This window comes from Chionomys nivalis, chromosome 19, assembly GCF_950005125.1.
Source record: "Chionomys nivalis chromosome 19, mChiNiv1.1, whole genome shotgun sequence".
Classification (NCBI taxonomy): Eukaryota; Metazoa; Chordata; class Mammalia; order Rodentia; family Cricetidae; genus Chionomys; species Chionomys nivalis.
Genome location: NC_080104.1, coordinates 62,836,796 through 62,856,032, shown reverse-complemented (window position 1 = coordinate 62,856,032; position 19,237 = coordinate 62,836,796). Strand labels below are relative to the sequence as shown.

At 51.7% G+C, this 19,237-nt stretch overlaps 2 protein-coding genes across 7 annotated transcripts; both read left to right on the top strand.

Annotated features, from left to right (window-relative positions):
* The first annotated feature begins 115 nt into the window (after positions 1–115).
* Positions 116–13,051, top strand: Atat1 (alpha tubulin acetyltransferase 1). Of its 5 annotated transcripts, XM_057794617.1 has the most exons (13): positions 116–249; positions 646–706; positions 786–877; positions 992–1,052; positions 1,165–1,278; positions 1,409–1,510; positions 6,583–6,628; positions 6,743–6,811; positions 9,150–9,221; positions 9,379–9,622; positions 12,166–12,245; positions 12,334–12,376; positions 12,677–13,051. In XM_057794617.1, exons 1-13 carry the CDS (start codon positions 143–145, stop codon positions 12,858–12,860), a joined length of 1,275 nt encoding a protein of 424 aa, XP_057650600.1. In that variant the 5' UTR covers positions 116–142; the 3' UTR covers positions 12,861–13,051. The 5 variants fall into 5 exon arrangements, with proteins under 5 accessions (XP_057650600.1, XP_057650601.1, XP_057650602.1 ...); XM_057794618.1 differs by lacking the exon at positions 6,743–6,811; XM_057794619.1 differs by lacking the exon at positions 12,334–12,376.
* Positions 13,052–13,257: 206 nt separating this feature from the next.
* On the top strand, positions 13,258–19,224 carry C19H6orf136 (chromosome 19 C6orf136 homolog). 2 transcript variants are annotated; one of them, XM_057794622.1, is made up of 6 exons: positions 13,258–13,453; positions 14,666–15,070; positions 15,382–15,470; positions 15,642–15,842; positions 18,772–18,841; positions 18,922–19,224. In XM_057794622.1, the coding sequence occupies exons 1-6, from the start codon at positions 13,382–13,384 to the stop codon at positions 19,033–19,035; spliced, it is 951 nt and encodes a 316-aa protein (XP_057650605.1). In that variant the 5' UTR covers positions 13,258–13,381; the 3' UTR covers positions 19,036–19,224. The 2 variants fall into 2 exon arrangements, with proteins under 2 accessions (XP_057650605.1, XP_057650606.1); XM_057794623.1 differs by lacking the exon at positions 13,258–13,453 and adding an exon at positions 13,502–13,992.
* The last annotated feature ends 13 nt before the right edge of the window (positions 19,225–19,237 follow it).

The window sequence follows — 19,237 nt, the reverse complement described above, 5'->3', positions numbered from 1 at the left end:
AAATGGGGTCTTCTAGGCTGCTGGACCCCGCTGTGGGGCGGGGCGATCCTTGGAGGCGGGTCCTGGAAATAAAGACAGGGTGTGCACTCCTGGTAGCGGAAGTGACGTTGTGTGGGGCGTGTCCGGTCCCGCACAATGGGCCATGGAGTTCCCGTTCGATGTGGATGCGCTGTTCCCGGAGCGGATCACCGTGCTGGACCAGCACCTGCGGCCTCCGGCCCGCCGACCCGGAACCACAACGCCGGCCCGGTGACATTTCAAACCCGCCCCGTGGCCCTTCTGTCCCGGTTCCTTTCCAAATCTGGTCAAGGCACCACGCCCCCTTCTCACTGGCTGCTGGCCATTCTTTCTGCATTCACAGCTTGGTTTCTGGTGACCTTTGACCCTGAACCTTGCTGGATTAATCGGCCAGCATCCGTAGCCTTTCACCCCTTGGCCCTATGTGGCCTCACCTTGAGGCTATGGGCGACCCACCTTTCCCACTGCCCCACAATAATCTTGACAGTTTGGGATCTGCCTGGAGGGGAGGTGGGAGGGGAGGTCGAGTTCAGGCAAAGGCAGAGAGCCCATGGAGGAGCCCGGGTGGGAGTCAGGCAGGCTGCCTGTGACCCAGGCGCATAGCTGACCGGCCCCCTCTCTCTCTAGTGTGGATCTGCAGCAGCAAATCATGACTATTATAGACGAACTGGGCAAGGCCTCTGCCAAGGTACAGGGCACCTCCAGGAGTAAAGGGAAACTGGGTGACAGATAAGGGGCCGGTAGAGAGTGTGTCTTCATGTCTGCAGGCCCAGCATCTCCCTGCACCCATCACCAGCGCTTCCAGGATGCAGAGTAACCGCCATGTTGTCTATATACTGAAGGATATTTCAGCCCGACCGTGAGTTCTAGTGTTCCACCTGAATCAACCCCTTATCCTTCGCTGTCCTCCTTTCTTTACTATCTGTCCCAGGCAGTTGCTACTGCCCAATTCATTCTTCTCCCCGTCCCACAGGGCAGGGAAAGGAGCCATCATTGGTTTCCTCAAAGTTGGATACAAGAAACTCTTTGTACTGGTGAGTGTTGCTGCAAACTGGGCATTTGTGAGCTTTGGTGGAGGAGGATGGGGTGGGGTGGGTAACAAACAGGCCTGGCTCCTAAGAAGACGCGTTGTTCTTGGCGCCATAGGATGACCGTGAAGCGCACAATGAGGTGGAACCGCTTTGCATTCTGGACTTTTACATCCACGAGTCAGTGCAACGGCACGGTCATGGGCGAGAGCTCTTTCAGTACATGTTACAGGTACCAGCCAGGCCCTGCAGCCTGCCCCACAGGGGCCCATTTCCCTCGTGTTCCCTTGCCAGGCTCCCAATTCCCCGCTAGCATGCTTCCCCCTCAACCCCCCTGCCCCCAAGTCTCCGGTTTCCTGCAGAAAGAGCGAGTTGAACCACACCAGCTGGCCATCGATCGACCGTCACCAAAGCTGCTCAAGTTCCTGAACAAGCACTACAACCTGGAGACCACAGTCCCACAGGTTAGAGGCTCCGCACAGAGGCAGCACCTCATCTTGCTGAGTAACCTTTGGTGGTGCTGGGAGCAAAGCTAGGACCTTGGGCGGGCTATACTTGTGCTCTGCCGCTGAACTGCATCTCTGCTTCCCTTTTTAGTTTTATTTTTATTAAAGATTTATTTATTATGTATAAAACATTCCTTCCATGTATGCTTGCATGCCAGAAGAGGGTGCCAGATCTCATTGTAGATGGCTGTGAGCCACCATGTGGTTGCTGGGAATTGAACTCAGGACCTCTGGAAGAACGGTCAGTGCTCTTAACCTCTGAGCCATCTCTCCAGCCCTCTGCTCCCCTTTTAAAAAGATCTACATTTCCTTCCTTCCTTCCTTCCTTCCTTCCTTCCTTCCTTCCTTTCTTTTTCTTTTTCTTTTTGAGACAGGGTTTCTCTGTAGCTTTGGAGAAACTCCTGTCCTGAAACTCCCAATGTACACAAGGCTGGCCTCGAACTTACAGAGATCCGCTGCCTCTGCCTCCTGAGTACTGGGATTAAAGGCATGTGCCACCACCTCCAGGCTCCATTTTATTTTCTTACCGTGCAATCCTGTTCATGTGTAGAGATGAAAGACATATGAGAACCAGTTTGCACCTTCTGCCACGGGGGTCCTGAGTACTGAACTTGAGAGATCTGGCCAGTCCTACTTTGGGTTATTCTGTTAGGCTTACATCATTGTGTGTGTGTGAATGTTCTACCCGCATGTGTATGTGTGCATCATGTCCGTACCTGTGCACACAGAGGTCGGGAGAGGTCAGAACCATTGGAACTGGAGTTACAGATGGCTGCGAGCCACCATGTGCTGGGGACTGAACCTTAGTCCTCTGCGAGAGCAACAAGCACTGAAAACGGCTGAGTCAGCTCTCCAGCCGCTGACTTTTACTTTTTCAAGTAAGGTTGCACTGGGTCACTCTGGCTGTCCTGGAACTCACCTTGTACACCAGGCTGGCCTGGAACACACAGAGATCCACCTACTTCTGTCTCCAGAGTGCTGGGATTAAAGGGGTGTGCCACCACCTTAGCTAATTTTTTTTTGAGAACTTCATACATAGACTCTTGTATCTATAGCACTGCTACCCCTTCAACTTCTCCCATGTTCCCACATTATCTCTTCTTTATTGTTATGTGTACATGTGTACACACACACACAATCTGCTGAAGCCCTTTAGCGCTGTTTATGTGTACTTGTGTCCAGGGTGCCACAGATTTTTGGAACAGGATCTCACTGTGTAGCTAAGGCTGGCCTTGAACTCGGGGTGACTCTCTGTCTCCACCTCCTGAGTTATGGAATAACAGGTACACCTTGATACCCAGCTGTTTTGTTTCTGAAAGAGACTTGCTGCATAACCCCTCCTTCAGCCTGCCCACCTCAAACTGATGATCCTCCTGCCTCAGCCTCCCAAGAGTTAGGATTATGTCACACAGCCCAGTGTGATTTATTTTTACAATTAAATCTTTGTTTCTCACGCTGCCACATGTTCTGGAAATATTCATCCTGTCTTTTTTTGTTTAAAGAATTTTTTTTTTTATTCATTATGTATACAGTGTTCTGCAGACCAGAAGAGGGCACCAGATGTTACTACAGTTGGTTGTGAGCCACTATGTGGTTGCTGGGAATTGAACTCAAGACCTCTGGAACAGCAGGCAGTGCTCTTAATGGCTGAGCCATCTCTCTAGCCCCATCCTGTCTTCTTGTCTTTTTTCTTTTTCTTTTTTTTCTGTTTTTTGTTTGTTTGTTTGTTTGAGATGGGGGGGGGTCTCTCTATATAGCTCTGACTGTCCTAGAACTCACTAATAGACCAGGCTGACTTCAAATTCAGAGACCCGCCCGTGTCAGCTCAAAGTGCGGGATTAAAGGGTTGCCACATGCACAGCTGGTTGTTGTTTCGACAGACTCATGTTTGCGAGCATCTCATTATGAAGTGCTGGTTGGCTGGAACTCAGAGATCCGCCTACCTCTGCCTCCACTACAGTCAGCCTCAGGGAACTTTTGCTCGTCTGTTTTCAGACAGGTTGTCATTCTGCAACTCAGCTGACCTGAAACTCCCAGTATAGCCCGGGATGGCCTTACGCTCACAGTAATTCTCCTGCTCCAAACTCCTAACTGCTGGATCACCACACTTGTGGGAATTCATCCAGCCAATAGCACTTACCCACGTTTATACGTACTCACCGGATATTTTTATTCTTTTTAAAAGATTATCCATTCTTTATTTATATCTGTGTGTATGTGGTGTGCCTGCATGAGAATATGTGTGTGGTGAGTGGGAACCATTGAGGCCAGCGTGCTGAGAACCTAAACTGGGTCCTTTGCAAGAGCAGTCAGGGTTCTTACTCTCTGAGCCACCTCATGGCCTGTTATCCTTGATCAGGCTCCCTCCCTCTCTCCTTCCCTCCCTCCCTGTTGTTGCTTTTTTGAGACAGGGTCTCTCTGTGTAGCTCTGACAGTCCTGGAGCTACCTACGTAAATCAGGCTGGGTTCTCCCCCACACCTGGACATGTTGTTCACTTCATTTTCGTCCCCAGACTGAAGCAGCTGTGTCCGCCTTGTTTTCATTTAGTCAGTATTTATGGACAACCCAGAAAACAGACATCCCAGCTCCGCGGGGAGCTTGTTTATCACGGGAGTGACTGTGAGTTAGAGACGGGTGACTAACGCTCTCACTGCTGTGGGCATTAGGAATCCTTAACCATCAGAAGAACCTGCTTCCTAAATGTGGAGCCAGAAAGTCTTCACCGTAGGTGAGGGTGAGTGCTGTGAGAAAATGACACCAGTGTTTGTGCGGATAAGTGAGATACGGGAGGACGCTGTCACTGAGAAGCTCCTTCATTTGTGCAACAGCATGAAGAAAGTGTGTGAGGCCCAGTGTCCCAGAGAGGTAGTGGCCAGTACTAAGACTGCTCAGTGAGAATATGCCCAGGTCAGTGCAGTACAGCTGTGCAGTGAGAATATGCCCAGGTCAGTGAGAATATGCCCAGGTCAGTGTGGTACGGCTGTGTAGTGGGAATATGCCCAGGTCAGTGAGAATATGCCCAGGTCAGTGTGGTACGGCTGTGTAGTGGGAATATGCCCAGGTCGGTGTGTTAAGGCTGTGCAGTGAGAATATGCCCAGGTTGGTGTGGTAAGGCTGTGCAGTGGGAATATGCCCAGGTCAGTGCTATAAAAGGAATGCAGATGATGAGAGCCGAGGCGAAAGGAAGGGAGCACACTTGGGGCCACACAGGTCACTGTAAAGACTTTGGTTTCTACTGAGTGAAAAGCAAACTCAAAGCCAGGCGGTGGTGGCGCACACCTTTAGTCTCAGCACTAGGGTGGCAGAGGCAGACAGATCTCTATGAGTTCGAGGCCAGCCTGGTCTACAGAGCAAGTTCCAGAACAGGCCAGAGCTATACATACGCTGTTTCCATGAGCAAGTGGAGTGACTAGCTTGTACATCAACAGATGTCCTCTATCCTGTGGCTAAGATTTATATGTAGGTATGAATACCTGCATGTATGTATGTGTGCCATGTGCATGCAGTGTCTGCAGAGGTGGGAGATGGTTGTGAGCCGCCGTGTAGATGTTGGGAATAGAAGGCCCAGCAGACCAGTGTCTCCTCTGCCCCTTCATTTACTCTGTGTCTGTGCTATGATCATGATTCTTGGGGATTTTTGTTTTTCCAAGAACCATTTGTTAAAGAAACTTTTGTTTATTCCCTGTTGAATGAGTGATCTTGGCATTTTTGTTGAAAATCACATGACTATGGACACGTAAGTTTATTCCTGCACCGTTGATTCTATTCTGTTGACAGCTGTCCTGTGCCGCTGCTGCCGCTGCTGCCGCTGCTTCTTCTTCTTCTTCTTCTTCTTCTTCTTCTTCTTCTTCTTCTTCTTCTTCTTCTTCTTCTTCTTCTTCTCCTTCTCCTTCTCCTCCTCCTCCTCCTCCTCCTCCTCCTCCTCCTCCTCCTCCTCCTCCTCCTCCTCCTCTCAGGGTTTCTGAGTAGCGATGGAGCCAGTCCTGGAACTCACTCTGTAGATCAGGCTGACCTCAAACTCAATGAGATCTGCCTGCCTCTGCCTCCCGAGTGCTGGGATTAAAGGTGTGCGCCACCACTGCCCAGCCTGTTTTGCTTTTTTGAGACAAGTTTTCTCTGTGTAACAGCCCTAGCTGTCCTAGAACTTGCTATGTACCCAAGGCTAGCCTTGGAATCACAGAGATCTGCCTGCCTCTACCTACTGAGTACTGGGATTAAAGGCATGCACCACCACTACCCAGCATGTTTGGATTTTTGAGACAAGGTTTCCCTGTGGAACAGCCCTGCCTGTCCTGGAACTCGCTCTGTAGACCAGGCTGGCCTCGAACTCACAGAAATTCACCTGCCTCTGCCTTCTGAGTGCTGGGATTAAAGGCGTGCACCACCATGCCCAGCTGTTTTTCTCTTTAAAAAATATTTAAAATAGATATGTTTTTGTTCATTTGTTTTTTGACACAGGGTTTCTCTCTGTAGTCCTGGCTGTCCTGGAACTCACTCTGTAGACCAGGCTGGCCTCAACCCCAAGAGATCTGCCTGCCTCTGCCTCCCAAGTGCTGGCCTTAAAACCATGTGATGCCACTGCCTGGCTAGATTTATTATGTGTACGAATCTTGCCTGCATGAATATATGTGCAGTACAGTTGTGCCTGGTAAACACGGAGGAGGTCAGAAATAGCATTGGATGGGCTAGGACTGGAGTTAGAGATGGTTTTGAGCCGCCACGGTGGGTGCTAGGAAATAAACCAGTCTTCCTTCCGCAAGGGCAGCAAGTGCCCTTAACCGCTGAACCATCTCTCCAGCCCCTTGTTTTTGTTTCCTGGGGCAGTGGCTCATGTAGCCCAGGCTGGCCTCCAGCTCTCTGTGTAGCTGAGGCTAACCTTGAACTCTTCCTACTTTCTTTTCAAAGGGCTAGCATAGCAGGCATGTATGTGGACTGAGGCTTGACGCCAGGGCCCCATGGTGGGCAAGCACGCACCCCTGTGGCCGTCTGACCCACTGTGTGCTGAGGCTTTGTTTGCTTTGTCTTCCAGGTGAACAACTTCGTGATCTTTGAAGGCTTCTTTGCCCACCAGCATCGTAAGTCTCCTTACCTTGCGTTCGTCTAGAAGTTGGGGAGAGGGAAAGGAAAGAGGTAGGCTCTTGGTCCCACTGGCCCCCCACTGAGGGCCACCCCCTCTTCCTTCCTCACAGGCCCCCCCACTGCCTCTCTGAGGGCAACTCGACACTCTCGTGCTGCCGAGGTCGATGCCACGCCCGCTGGTAAAGCCTGCGTGGACTGGGTGGAATTAAAGGGCAGTGAGGTCTTGTTTCTCAAGAGGTTCCAGCGTGCGCGGTGCTATCTGCTGCAATTCAGAATACCCTAAAGCCACCCACGTACCCAGCAGTCCCCTCTGTTTGCCTGAGCCCTGCTGGAAGCTCATGCATTTTATAACTGGAAGGAACTCAGGTCCCGCTAATGCTGAAGCACATGCACTAACTACACTGATCTCGGCGAGGTGTACCCCAGCCCCGTCCTCGGCCGGGTGCACCCCAGCCCTGTCCTCGGTCCGGTGTACCCCAGCCCCATCCTCTGCCGGGTGCATCCCAGCCCCGTCCTCGGCGAGGCGCACCCCAGCCCCGTTCTTGGCAAGGGTTCTCAGGAAGCAAGCCCCTTCAGACCTTGGCTGACCACTGATGCCAGCATAGCCTTTTTCTAGGTCAGCTCCCTCAAAACAGGCCTAAATCAAATTACTTTGTAAATGTTTCAGGGAGGGACAGGCGAGTTAGCCTAACAGTCCTTTGATTTCTGTTCATGGTGTCGTGATGTGAACGGTCAAAAGATTTAATATGTGTTTTAGAAGAGAAAGCTCAAATTTTATGACATTTTTACCTGGCATGGTGGCGCACGCCTTTTATCCCGGCACTCCGGAGGCAGAGGCAGGTGAATCTCTGTGAGTTCAAGGCCAGTCTGGTCTACAAAGTTCCAGGACAGCCAGGGATACACAGAGAAACCTGTCTCTAAATAAATAAATGAATGAATGAATGAATGAATGAATAAATAAATAAATAAATAAATAAATAATCGAGCCTGTTTGGCATGAAACTCACAGGCTGCATCCTGCCTCCCCTGTTCCTCTGCAATACATCCTCAGGGAGAAGGCACAGCCCTCACCAGTGGTGTGGTACTGCATGGCCCAGAATGGCCTCCTTCCTGGGATAGCCTTGTGGCTAGTTACCTTCCCCTTGGCCTAGTAACCGTGGCCCAAAGAACAGCTCATTGCTCCTTGTTAGTGTCAGCCCAGGCTCCCAGAAGCCCATCATGTCCATGGTTTCTGAGGCTACTGTCCAGCAGGCAGTAAGGTCGAGCTTCCATCTGGGATGAATGCAGACCCACAGAGGGCTGCTTGGGTTCTCCATCCTTGTTTGCAATGCAGAACCTAAGAAAGGGAGGTAACCCACCCTCGCCATATAGTATTTCCCGCTTGCTGGAGCCATTTTGTAGATGCCCACATTTTTTTCTCTTCTTTTTGGGGAGAAAGGGATTGAGATAGGATCTTTCTGTGTAGCTCTGACTGTCCTGGAACTCACTATGTAGACAGGATGGCCTAGAACTCACAGAGATCTGCCTGCCTCTTCCTCCTGAGTGCTGGGATTACAGATGTGTTCTCTGATTCTCTGAGCCAGGGCCTCACTCTGGAACTCACCAAGCCTGTCAGGCCTGCCTCTGCCTTTCCAGTGCAGGTCGCCACATTCTTTTTTTTTTTTTTTTTTTTTTTTTTTTGGTTTTTCGAGACAGGGTTTCTCTGTGGTTTTGGAGCCTGTCCTGGAACTAGCTCTTGTAGACCAGGCTGGTCTCGAACTCACAGAGATCCGCCTGCCTCTGCCTCCCAAGTGCTGGGATTAAAGGCGTGCGCCACCACCGCCTGGCTGCCACATTCTTTTATTACCATTTTAAAAGCTAATAAACCTCAGTCTCCATATCTTTTTTTTTTTTTTTTTCGAGACAGGGTTTCTCTGTGGTTTTGGAGCCTGTCCTGGAACTAGCTCTTGTAGACCAGGCTGGTCTCGAACTCACAGAGATCCGCCTGCCTCTGCCTCCCGAGTGCTGGGATTAAAGGCGTGCGCCACCACCACCCGGCTCCATATCTTTTATGTACAGGAAGGAGAGGTTCTGCACCTCCTCTCCCCGCCTCCCCAGAACAATTCCCAATTAACCAAGGGCTTTGTCATCTCATCTAGAGAGACCCAGGGTCCTCACTGGCCCAGCTGGGACTATTCCACTGCCCCAGAACCCCAGGGGGGCCTGACAACACCCACGGACAGTAAGAGCTCACCTCCCCTCAGCCATCCTCTCCTGTGTTTCCCAGGCCCCAGCCTCCCCTGGATCTTTCTCCTGAAACTCCGTGTTTGGCCTGCTCCTTCTGGCTCCCCCGAAAGTGCTCCAGCATTCCTCCCCGACTCCCTCTAGTGTACTGGCTTTGCCACGGCTCGGCTTCTGTTTTGGCTTTACCAGGAGGAGCTGTGGTGTCGGGAGCGGAAGTTTGGGATCTTGGGGAAGCGGCAGGGAGGAGGTGTGGAACGTGCATCTCCTAAAACTTCCTTGTGTCCCTACCACCAGCTCCAGCGCGGAAGCTGCCACCCAAAAGGGCAGAGGGAGACATTAAGCCATACTCCTCCAGTGACAGAGAATGTAAGAGGGTGGGGGGGGGGCAGCGGGGCGGCCAGGGGAGGAGCTGGGAGTGGCGAAGGGGAGAGACCGTAATAAACTAAGGGCCACGGCTGCCTCTCCTGCCTGACCTTTATTATTGTGACTCTCCCTTTTCTTCTCTCTCTTATCCGCTCCCCAGTCCTAAAGGTGGCTGTGGAGCCTCCTTGGCCCCTGAACAGGGCCCCTCGCCGGGCCACACCGCCAGCTCACCCACCTCCACGCTCTAGCAGCCTGGGAAACTCGCCGGATCGGGGTCCCCTCCGACCCTTTGTGCCAGAGCAGGAGCTGCTGCGCTCCCTGCGTCTCTGTCCCCCACACCCTACTGCCCGCCTTCTGCTGGCCTCTGACCCTGGGGGCAGCCCAGCTCAGCGCAGACGCACCAGGTAAGAGGGCCTGCAAGTTTGGGAGCCTCGGGATGTCTAAAAGTCAGGAGCCACGGTGAAGGATAAGACGAACCCCCAGGAATGTGAAACAGTGCAATCTTTACCAGAAACACAAATTTCTGCAACACGGGTCTGCCGGGCTTTATATACAGGGACCAGAGTGGTATTCCAAGGGTCATAAAAAGAACAGGAAGACAGGATCCACCGGGTGGGGGCCTTGAGCCTTTCAAACTGGGGGAATCTTGGCTTGACATTTGCCAGGGGTAGGCATGTGTCTCACAGATTGGGAACCATTGGGTTCCAGGGACAGGGCCTCTGTGCCAAGAGCCCTTCCAGACAGGCAGGGAGGAGGTTGTGTCCTTTATGTCTCCTCTTAGCTTCTTCGCCTCTGACATCTCTGTTTTTCTCTCTCCCTGCCTTCCCTCTCCCCTCCTCCTGTCCATAACATCCCTCCACAGCTCCCTTCCCCGCTCTGATGAGAGTCGATACTGACAGCTGCCCCTTTCCCTCCCCCTTCCCAAACCCTGCAACTCACTCTTTCATCAGGATTCTTTTCTTCCCCTTCCGTGAACAGCTGGGTTGCCAGGGTTTTAAACAGCCTAACACTTTGTAGCTTTTCTTACGGTAGAAGACACCTGCACCCCGTACCCACCCCCTCCACATCCCAGCATATGCTCTCCCACAGGCAGCCCACTCTGCTCCTACCGACTCCCTAGAGAAGCACAGTCTGCTTACCATCAGACTCCAGACCACCAGGGAAGGAAGAAGGGCCTCCCCCTGCCAGGGAAACCCTGAAGGAGTGTCCTGCCAGTGGATACTCCCTCCACAGTGCCCACTGGCAGCTCTAACCCTGCTGCCAAACAGACCTGTCTGTTAGATTGCTGACGGCAGCCTCCAAGCTAACAGGCTGCCGGGACAAGGACCCCTTGGCTTCCCAGCAGGGTCCTCCCAACATTGCCAAACTCTTACTTTCCAAGTGTTGTGTAGATGTCTCAGGTGTTGCTTTGGGGTCTCTACAGGAGACCCACAGACAACACCACTTACTTCAGATAACCTGAGCCTCTCTTGGCAGTAGATCCCAGCAAACTCCAGGACCACTTAGCTGTGTCTTTGAAGATTAAGCCTGATCCATTAGATCCTGGATTCCCCTCTAACCTCCCTGCCTCCCTCTAAATAGAGCCAGGAGACTGTCTTGAGATGACGTGGGGATCACCCTTCTGCTGCCCACCCTCCCCCGCCCTCTTGACTGCGTGGTAGATCAGGTGTCCCGCGTGTTCCCTCAAGTCCTTGGGAGCAGGACCTCCCTCTCCCCACTTGGCCCTTCTCCCTCTCAGTGTTGTTTCAATAAAGTGTGGATTCTTCTGTTTTCTAAATTGACATTTTCAGTGAGAAGCGGTTACGTTTCATTTGTGCCTCACCTACTTTCCTGGGGCCCCTACCTCTCTTCCTGTCATCTTCAGATCTGAGATCTGCAGCCAAGCTCAGGGCCGCCTCCACCCACCCCACCCCCTTTTCAGTCTCTCTGCCCCGTCTTTTTTTTTTTTTTTTTTTTTGGTTTTTCGAGACAGGGTTTCTCTGTGGTTTTGTAGCCTGTCCTGGAACTAGCTCTTGTAGACCAGGCTGACCTCGAACTCACAGAGATCCGCCTGCCTCTGCCTCCCAAGTGCTGGGATTAAAGGCGTGCGCCACCACCGCCCGGCCTCCCTGCCCCGTCTTTATTGCTGGTTCTATCCTAGAGTTGCAATAAGTACGTAGACCTTGCTATCCACTTGGGAACCTTAGGTCCCCTCCCCGCCCACGACTTCTACCTCCTTCCCCCGGCCAGCCCTTGATAAAGTGTTGAGATTTGTTGGGATCTCAGAATTCACTAACCTCAGGACTGTTTCTGGGTTTGTCTCCTACTCTTTGACTTCCTCATGTCTGCCTCACTAATCCCGACAGACAAGTCCTACCTACATCCATCCCCACAGGGCACCGGCCATGGTGGCACATGCCTTTTAAGCCCAGCTCTTGGCTTAAAAGAGTTCTTGATAAGAGTTTGGAGGGAGCCTGGTCCACGTAGCAGGTTCCAGTCCAGCCAAGGCTGTACAGTGAGACCCCATCTCAGTAATAGTAATATAATAATAATAGTCCAACAGAATCTGTCACCCCCCCCTGAAAAGACAGCCTTTTCCTCCTAAATTCTGCCTTTTTATTCTGGTCTGAGATTTCTTATATCTAAGGGCAACCATGTTTTCCAAACATCAGGTCACATGGTCCAACAAGCTCTTCTCTTGCATGCATGAGTGTTTTGATGACATAACTGGATCACATCACATACCACACCACCCCAATTGGAATAAAGCAAGACAGCAGGGATGTGTCAGAAAATCGTGAGGTATAAAATGAGCCCTCCCCTACCTTTGCTGGGAAAAGCTTAGACAGGATCCCTCTGGGTGACAGCTGCCTGTCGCCTGTTCCCATGCTGCTCCTCCTCTCTCTGACCCCTCCATGCCACCTTTCCTCCTGAGCCTCTTCCCCATCATCTCCCATTTCTTCTACAGGGGGACTCCCCAGGGGCTGGTAGCCCAGAGCTGCCACTACAGCCGCCATGGGGAAATCCATACCTCATCCCTGGGTACAGGTAAGTGGACACTCTTTCTTATTCTCCAATCACGCGGGCCACACACACAGTATACTACAGTCTCCCCAGATGCCTGGTATTTCCACAGGCAGCCAAGAACGGAAGCAGGGGGAAGAGGAAGCAGAGGATAGGTGAGGTCCACACGTCCCCCTAACAGCTGCCAGCACCTTTGACACCGCCTAACGATACTCTCACTTGCTTCCTCTAAGTCTGAACCGGGTGCCGGTTCCCGCGCATCTTTCTACCTAACACCGCACTAAGTCTTCTTCCTCATGGGCTGAGCTTTGGTGCTTCCCTCTGCCATGGTCTCAAGTTTGGACCTGTTAATTGTCCCAGTCTGACCTGACAACCCAACATGTCTTCTCTGCGACCTTAAAGAACAGTAGCTCCCGTTAGCAACTCTAACCTGCTCTCCTCTCCCCGCCCACCAGGTCCAGGTCGCTCAGTGAGGATCAGGTCTTGTTACAGGATGGGTCTGGGGAGGAAGCTACTGCGCACACAGTTGCTCCGAGGGTCCGGGCTCCACCAGCTCAGTCGTGGACGGCGGGTGGGGACATAATCAACGCCAGGTTCATTCGAAACCTTCAGGAACGCCGCAGCACCAGGCCTTGGTGACCACAGCCCCCTGGCACTCTCTCCAAGTCCGTATTATTTCTCCTTCACTACAGGACACAGCCAAAGCTCGGCCCTCACAATGGATGCGTTCATTCATTCATTCATTCATTCATTCAACAGGCCTGTCAGCTTCAGATCGTTTGTATCTTATTTTTAACCAGAGCAATAAAAGTATTTATTTTTTATCTCGATAGCCATTGAAACAAGTGACTTGTAGCTTCAGCTCACATACCCCTCATTACACCATATTCAGCTCTACCTTCGCGCATACTTCGCCAGGCCAGGCAGAGGCTGCGCAGGCGCTCTCGGAACACCTCAGCCCGCCGAGCGCAGGCGCGCAACCCGCGCAGCAGCGGTCCCTCGGCGGCTGCGGGCCCACACTGCGCAGGCGCACGGCGTCTCCGTTTCCCTCCCTCGGCCCCGGCCCCCTCCCTGCTTCCCCTTCACGGAGCCGGCCCCGGGGCGCGCTGCCCAGTGAGGAGACGGGACGCGGGGAGGCGCCCGCTCACCCCCGGAACACCATGTACCGCCCGAGTCGGGGGGCCGCCCGGCGCCTCGGACCCTGCCTCCGCGCCTACCAGGCTCGACCCCAGGTGAGGCGGAGGCGGCCGAGGGGCGGGAAGAAGACCCTCCGCGGAGCCGGCGAGGGGCGGGGCGCCGCGCCGCGCAGGCGCAATGGCCCCCGCAGCCCCTTCCCTGGCCGGCGCTGCACGCGTTAGGGGGCGCGGGCTTGGCGGAGGCCAACGGGGTCCGGGAACGGGCGTCCCCGGTGAGGTGCAGCACCGCGCGCCAGCCTCCCGCCGTTACCTGTGCCTGGAGGTGATTTGAAGGGCAGGGCGGAGAGACCGGAACTGCGGGCCTGCGCAGCACCTGCAGAGCGGTCCTCGGTTGCTAGGCTGACCCCGCAGACCCGTCCGGGCTCCCGAGTGCCACGCCCCCGGCAGGGAAGGCCCCTGGAGGGCAAGGCCGGGCACCGGGGTACCCCGGCCCCTGGGGTTCCCCGGGAGCCAAGGGACCTGGAATCAGTCGTGACCTAGGGTGACCTGCCATCCTTGTAGTAACAGTTAGTGACCGTAGGAGTTCACGCCTCAGCGGTCGGCCAGGATTATGTCATTCCGAGGAGCCCAAAATGGTAATAGTTCCCTTTTATGTACTACTTTATGGATGGTGAGGTTTAATCTACATTCCTCATCCTGTATAATCCTCATACTGTCACTGAGGCGCAGGGAGAGAGTCATGGAGGTTCCAGTAGAGTCGGAACCAACATTCCTACCTTTCACCTGCGTGTTCTTTGCCCAGCACAGTTTCAGAGTCAGAATCACAGATTGTGGGTCACATCATTTCATTCATGCTACAATAAACTGGTTCTTCATTCGTTCATAAAACATATTCTTATTAATTCGTGGAGTCAGAGATGCAAAACTGGTTCCGACTGGTGGGGGGATTGGAAATGTAAAGGTGCTTTTTCTAAAGTTGGGGAGGTGGCCCTGGTCCTATTGTCATGTGACTCCCTTTCCTTGTGTGTGCATTGGAGATAGTGATGAGGGAATTACTCTTTCCTCTAGTAATTCCCTCTTCTGCCAGAGGAGCAGGTAGGATGTGCAGCTTGTCAACAGCCCAGCTTCAGTGAAGCATTGGACATCTGATTTTATTTATTTGTTTGGTTTTTGAAACTAGGTCTTACTGTGTAGTCCTGGCTGGCCGGGGACTCATGGGCAGTCCTGCCTCTGCCTCCCTAATACCACCAAGACTAGCTTAGACATCTGATTTTTTTTTTTTTTTTTTTATTTCTGTTCTTGTTCTAGGACCAGCTTTCTCCTCGGACTCTACCATTCCCACCCATCTGGTCCCACTCCACTCCACCCGCTTCTCCATCTCTTCCTCTTCTCTGGTCACTCACACCCCCACATCCTCCCACCCACCCTCTTCCTCAGGCTCTCCCACCACCTCTCTCTCAGGTTCAGGCTCTCAACTCGTTGTGGGTGGTTCTTCCTCTGGGAAAGAGGGAGGAGGGACCAGGACCTGAGTTGCACAATGGTTGTCTGGATGGGCTTAGGAGCCTTTTTTTTGAGGGACCCCCTTGCCCCTATCCTGGGGCTTTGATACCTTTCCAAGCCCCTGGAGCCTCCCGTCCTTCCCCTGATACCCCGTCAAGAGATCAGAGTATGGAGGAGCACCTGGCTGTCATGCATGAGAAACTGAGACACGAGGTAAGCAGTCCATCGGGGGTGGGAAAGAATATGGAGGCAAGTTAGCCAACTGAAATCATGGCAGCACAGGGCAGGCGTAGAACTGTGCCGTGAAGTAGCTTCCTGGGGAAACGGGTGCCCCTTGGTCGGAATGAAGGACAGCTAAACTGGAGATGACCTTTTGGTCGTAGGTGGGAGTGGAAGTTAGACCCTAAAAATAGATAACTGAGAAATGAGCCAAACCAGGGTGACAGGCCTGTCATTCAGGAGGCCGAGGGAGAAGACTGCAGGTTCAAGGCCAGACTGGGCTGACTCCATCTTCTTCTGCCTAGCTTCCTACTCTCTTTCTTCGCTCCCATGACTACACTCTCTATTCAATGGATGTGGAGTTCACCAATGAGATCCTGAACATCCGTACCAAGTGAGAGTTGGGGTGAGGGAGGGAGAAGAGGACCCAGTGCTCAACACTCGAGCTCTGTCTCAGAGAAGGTTCTAGGCTCCTTCTCGAGACTCTTCCCCACTCCTTGGACAGAAGCCAGTTTGGCTTTCTAGTTCTGCAGTCCTGATGCCCCTGTGCCTTCGATTCTCACAGGGGCCGGACATGGTACGTTATGTCCCTGACCTTTTGCCGCTTCCTGGCTTGGAACTATTTTGCACAGTTTCGGTTGGAGATTCTACAGCTGACCCGCCACCCTGAGAACTGGACCCTGCAAGCCCGTTGGAGGCTCGTAGGTCTGCCCATACACATGCTCTTCCTGCGTTTCTACAGGCGTGATAAAGAGGAGCTCTACCGGTAAGAGGGGCCCGAGCTGCGGTGACTTCCCTAATGGTTCTCGTTTGAGAGTTGTCATCTTGTGATGCACAATTAATAAAAACTTAGAGAAATTGGGGTTCAACCTGAAGATCTGAAAAGCAGAACAGTCAGCCACTGGCTCCTATCTCGACCTCAGTCCAAAGTGGCCATCTTACCTTCAGGAATCTTAGAATGTCTGAGAGCTGCCTCCTCTCGTTTTATAATTCTCTCCAGGGCTAGGATTAAAGGTGTGTGTCACCACTGTAAGGCTGACCAGTGGGGCTGTTTTACTCACTGATCTTCAGGCAAGCTTTATTTATGAAATGCCACTACAATCTTGTTTCCCAACAGTGCTTGAGTTACTCTGATTTGAGTATAGAGTTCCTGAGGGGAACTGGAGGGGCTGGAGAGAGGGGTCGGTGGTTAAGAGCATTGGATGCTCTTCCAGAGGTCCTGAGTTCAATTCCCAGAAACTACATGATAGCTTAGAACCATCTGGCATGCAGGCATACATACGGACATAACATTGTATACTTAATAAATAAATCTTAAAATTTCCTGGGGGTAGAGATTTTATTTGTCTATTTTTTAAAAATTTTTTAAAAATAATTTTTTGGGGGGCTGGAGAGATGGCTCAGAGGTTAAGAGCACTGGTTGCTCTTCCAGAGGTTCTGGGTTCAATTCTCACAACCGCATAGTGGCTCACAACCATCTGTAATGAGATCTGGTGCCCTTTTCTGGCCTGTAAGCAGACATGCAGGCAGAACACTGTATACATAAGTACATAAACCTTTAAAATTCATTAAAAACTTTTTTATTTGTTTGTGTTTATGTGCATATGTAGTAAACATATCATATAAGTTAAGGGTCGGGTGTACATGTGGCGGTACACATCATAGCATGTAAGTGATGGTTCAGAAGACAGCTGGGGAGAATCAGTTCTCTCTACCGTGTAGATCCTGGGAATTGAACTCAGTATACAGGCTTGCCTGCAAGTACCTGTACTCAAAACCATATCGATTGTCCAGTTACTTTTAATAAAATTAATAGATTTTTGTGTTTATTAAGAAACCCCAGTCAGGAGGCAGAGGCAGGCGGATCTCTGGGAGTTCGAGACCAGCCTGGTCTACAAGAGCTAGTTCCAGGACAGGCTCCAAAACCACAGAGAAACCCTGTCTCGAAAAACCAAAAAAAAAAAAAAAAAAAAAAAAAAGAAACCCCAGTCAGAGCCGGGCAGTGGTGGCACACACCTTTAATCCCAGCACCTGGGAGGCAGAGACAGGTTGATCTCTGTGGGTTTGAGGCCAGCCTGGTCTACAAAGTACATTCAGGACAGCTAGGACTGTACACAGAGAAACCCTGTCTCAAAAAAAACAACAAAAAAAGGAAAAAAAAAAAAGGAAGGAAGGAAGAGGAAGACAGACAGACAAACCCCTGCTGGGTGGTGTTGATAAATACCTTCATCCCAGCACTGCGGAGGAGAGACAAGCAGATCTCTTGAGTTTGAGGCCAGCCTAGTCTCCACAGTGAGTTCCAGGACAGCCTGTCTTGGAAGGAAAAGAAGAAATCCCTGAATTTCAGTTTCTTCTATGCTACCTGGACCTGACACGTGATACGTTCTTTTTTTTTTTGGTTTTTCGAGACAGGGTTTCTCTGTAGCTTTGGTTCCTGTCCTGGAACTAGCTCTTATAGACCAGGCTGGCCTCGAACTCCCAGAGATCCGCCTGCCTCTGCCTCCCGAGTGCTGGGATTAAAGGCGTGCGCCACTACCACCCGGCCACGTGATACGTTCTTTTTTTTTTTTTTATTTATTTATTATGTATACAATATTCTGTCTGTGTGTATGTCTGCATGCCAGAAGAGGGCACCAGACCTCATTCCAGATGGTTGTGAGCCACCATGTGGTTGCCGGGAATTGAACTCAGGACCTTTGGAAGAGCAGGCAATGCTCTTAACCGCTGAGCCATCTCTCCAGCCCCCCGTGATACGTTCTTAATGAACAAAATATTCCCGTTTCCTGGAGGATCAGAAGTTGACTATATGAAACCATCTCAAAAACTAAATGAATAAAAATACTGCATCCTAAATTTAGTTTCACCACCCTGGGTGAACAACATGGTTAAGTTTCTGGCTGGTACATCCCCCAAACTTATTAGGTTCAGCCTCCACCATTGTTTGTCGTGTTTAAATGGTTTCTGGGCCAGTGAGATGATTGGTGGGTAAGTAAAGACGTTTGCTTCCAAGTCTGACAAGCAGCTCAGCTCAATACCCGGTACCCACATGCTGGGAGGAGGGGACCCGCTCCCCAGATCGTCCTCTGCTCTGGCACATGCACCTGCCTGCCCACCCACACAGTAAAACAATGGTGGGCCACCAACTTCGCTGCACCGAGCAGTAATCTAGGTCTTCTGTAAAATGGGCGTTATGATTTAATTGCTTTTAATTGCTCTGAATCCAACCTGAGCATTAGGAGGATTTGGGGTTTTTTTTGTTTGTTTGTTTTTCAAGATAGGGTTTCTCTGTAACTTTAAATCCTGTCCAGGAACTTGCTCTGTAGACCAGATTGGCCTTGAACTCACAGAGATCCCCCTGCCTCTGCCTCCCGAGTGCTGGGATTAGAGACATGCACCACCTGCACCCGGCAGCATTAGAAGTTTTAAATTAGGTGGCTGGGCATAGTGGAGCGACTGATGGTCCCAGTATTCAAGCTGAGAGTAGGAAGTCAGCCTGGGATTCAAGATCCTGCTCAAGTAAAGCAGTTCAGGTGATGGAACACATGCGACCCTTAGGAACTCGTTTTAACAAATGCTTGAATTAAGTCTCAGGATGACTCAAGTAAAGCAGCTCAGGTGATGGAACTCGCTTTAACAAATGCTTGAATAAGCCTCAAGATGACTCGCCTCCCTCAAAAAGCTTCTCCCTTCTCCAGGACCTTTGATGCCTATTCCACCTTCTACCTGAATTCTAGTGGCCTCATTTGCCGTCATCACCTAGACAAGGTGAGTGTTGGGACTGGGTGGGGCGGGGTGAAGGGTAGAACATTGTGTTCCCCCCCAGCCTCATTAACCTGTCTCTGCAGCTGACGCCCTCACACTCACCTTCGACGCCTGTGAAGAAGCTGCTGGTGGGCGCCCTGGTGGCCCTGGGGCTCTCAGAACCAGAGCCCAACTTACACCTGTGCTCCAAGGCCTGAGCCCAACTTGGGTGGAGGTGTCATGAAGAGTTTGCTGCGCACAAGAGGTGAAGGTGGACAGGAATGTCCAGAGCCGGCCACCTCCCCTCCACTCTCCTGCCTTCTTCCCATCTCATGCTGTGTAAAGCTGCTGTGTAATTTAATTTGTAAATAATAAAGTTTAAGGAAACAACAAGGTACAGTTTCATGTCACTTTCTCTGG

Excerpts from the sequence above, each read along its gene's own strand:
- Atat1 (XM_057794617.1), top strand. The coding sequence starts at position 143 with ATGGAGTTCCCGTTCGATGTGGATGCGCTGTTCCCGGAGCGGATCACC. Across the intron at positions 878-991 it reads AAGGATATTTCAGCCCGACC|GGCAGGGAAAGGAGCCATCA; the intron begins GTGAGTTCTAGT and ends CCCGTCCCACAG. Across the intron at positions 9,623-12,165 it reads GCTCAGCGCAGACGCACCAG|GGGGACTCCCCAGGGGCTGG; the intron begins GTAAGAGGGCCT and ends TTTCTTCTACAG.
- C19H6orf136 (XM_057794622.1), top strand. The coding sequence starts at position 13,382 with ATGTACCGCCCGAGTCGGGGGGCCGCCCGGCGCCTCGGACCCTGCCTC. Across the intron at positions 13,454-14,665 it reads CCTACCAGGCTCGACCCCAG|GACCAGCTTTCTCCTCGGAC; the intron begins GTGAGGCGGAGG and ends TTCTTGTTCTAG. Across the intron at positions 15,471-15,641 it reads ATCCTGAACATCCGTACCAA|GGGCCGGACATGGTACGTTA; the intron begins GTGAGAGTTGGG and ends CGATTCTCACAG.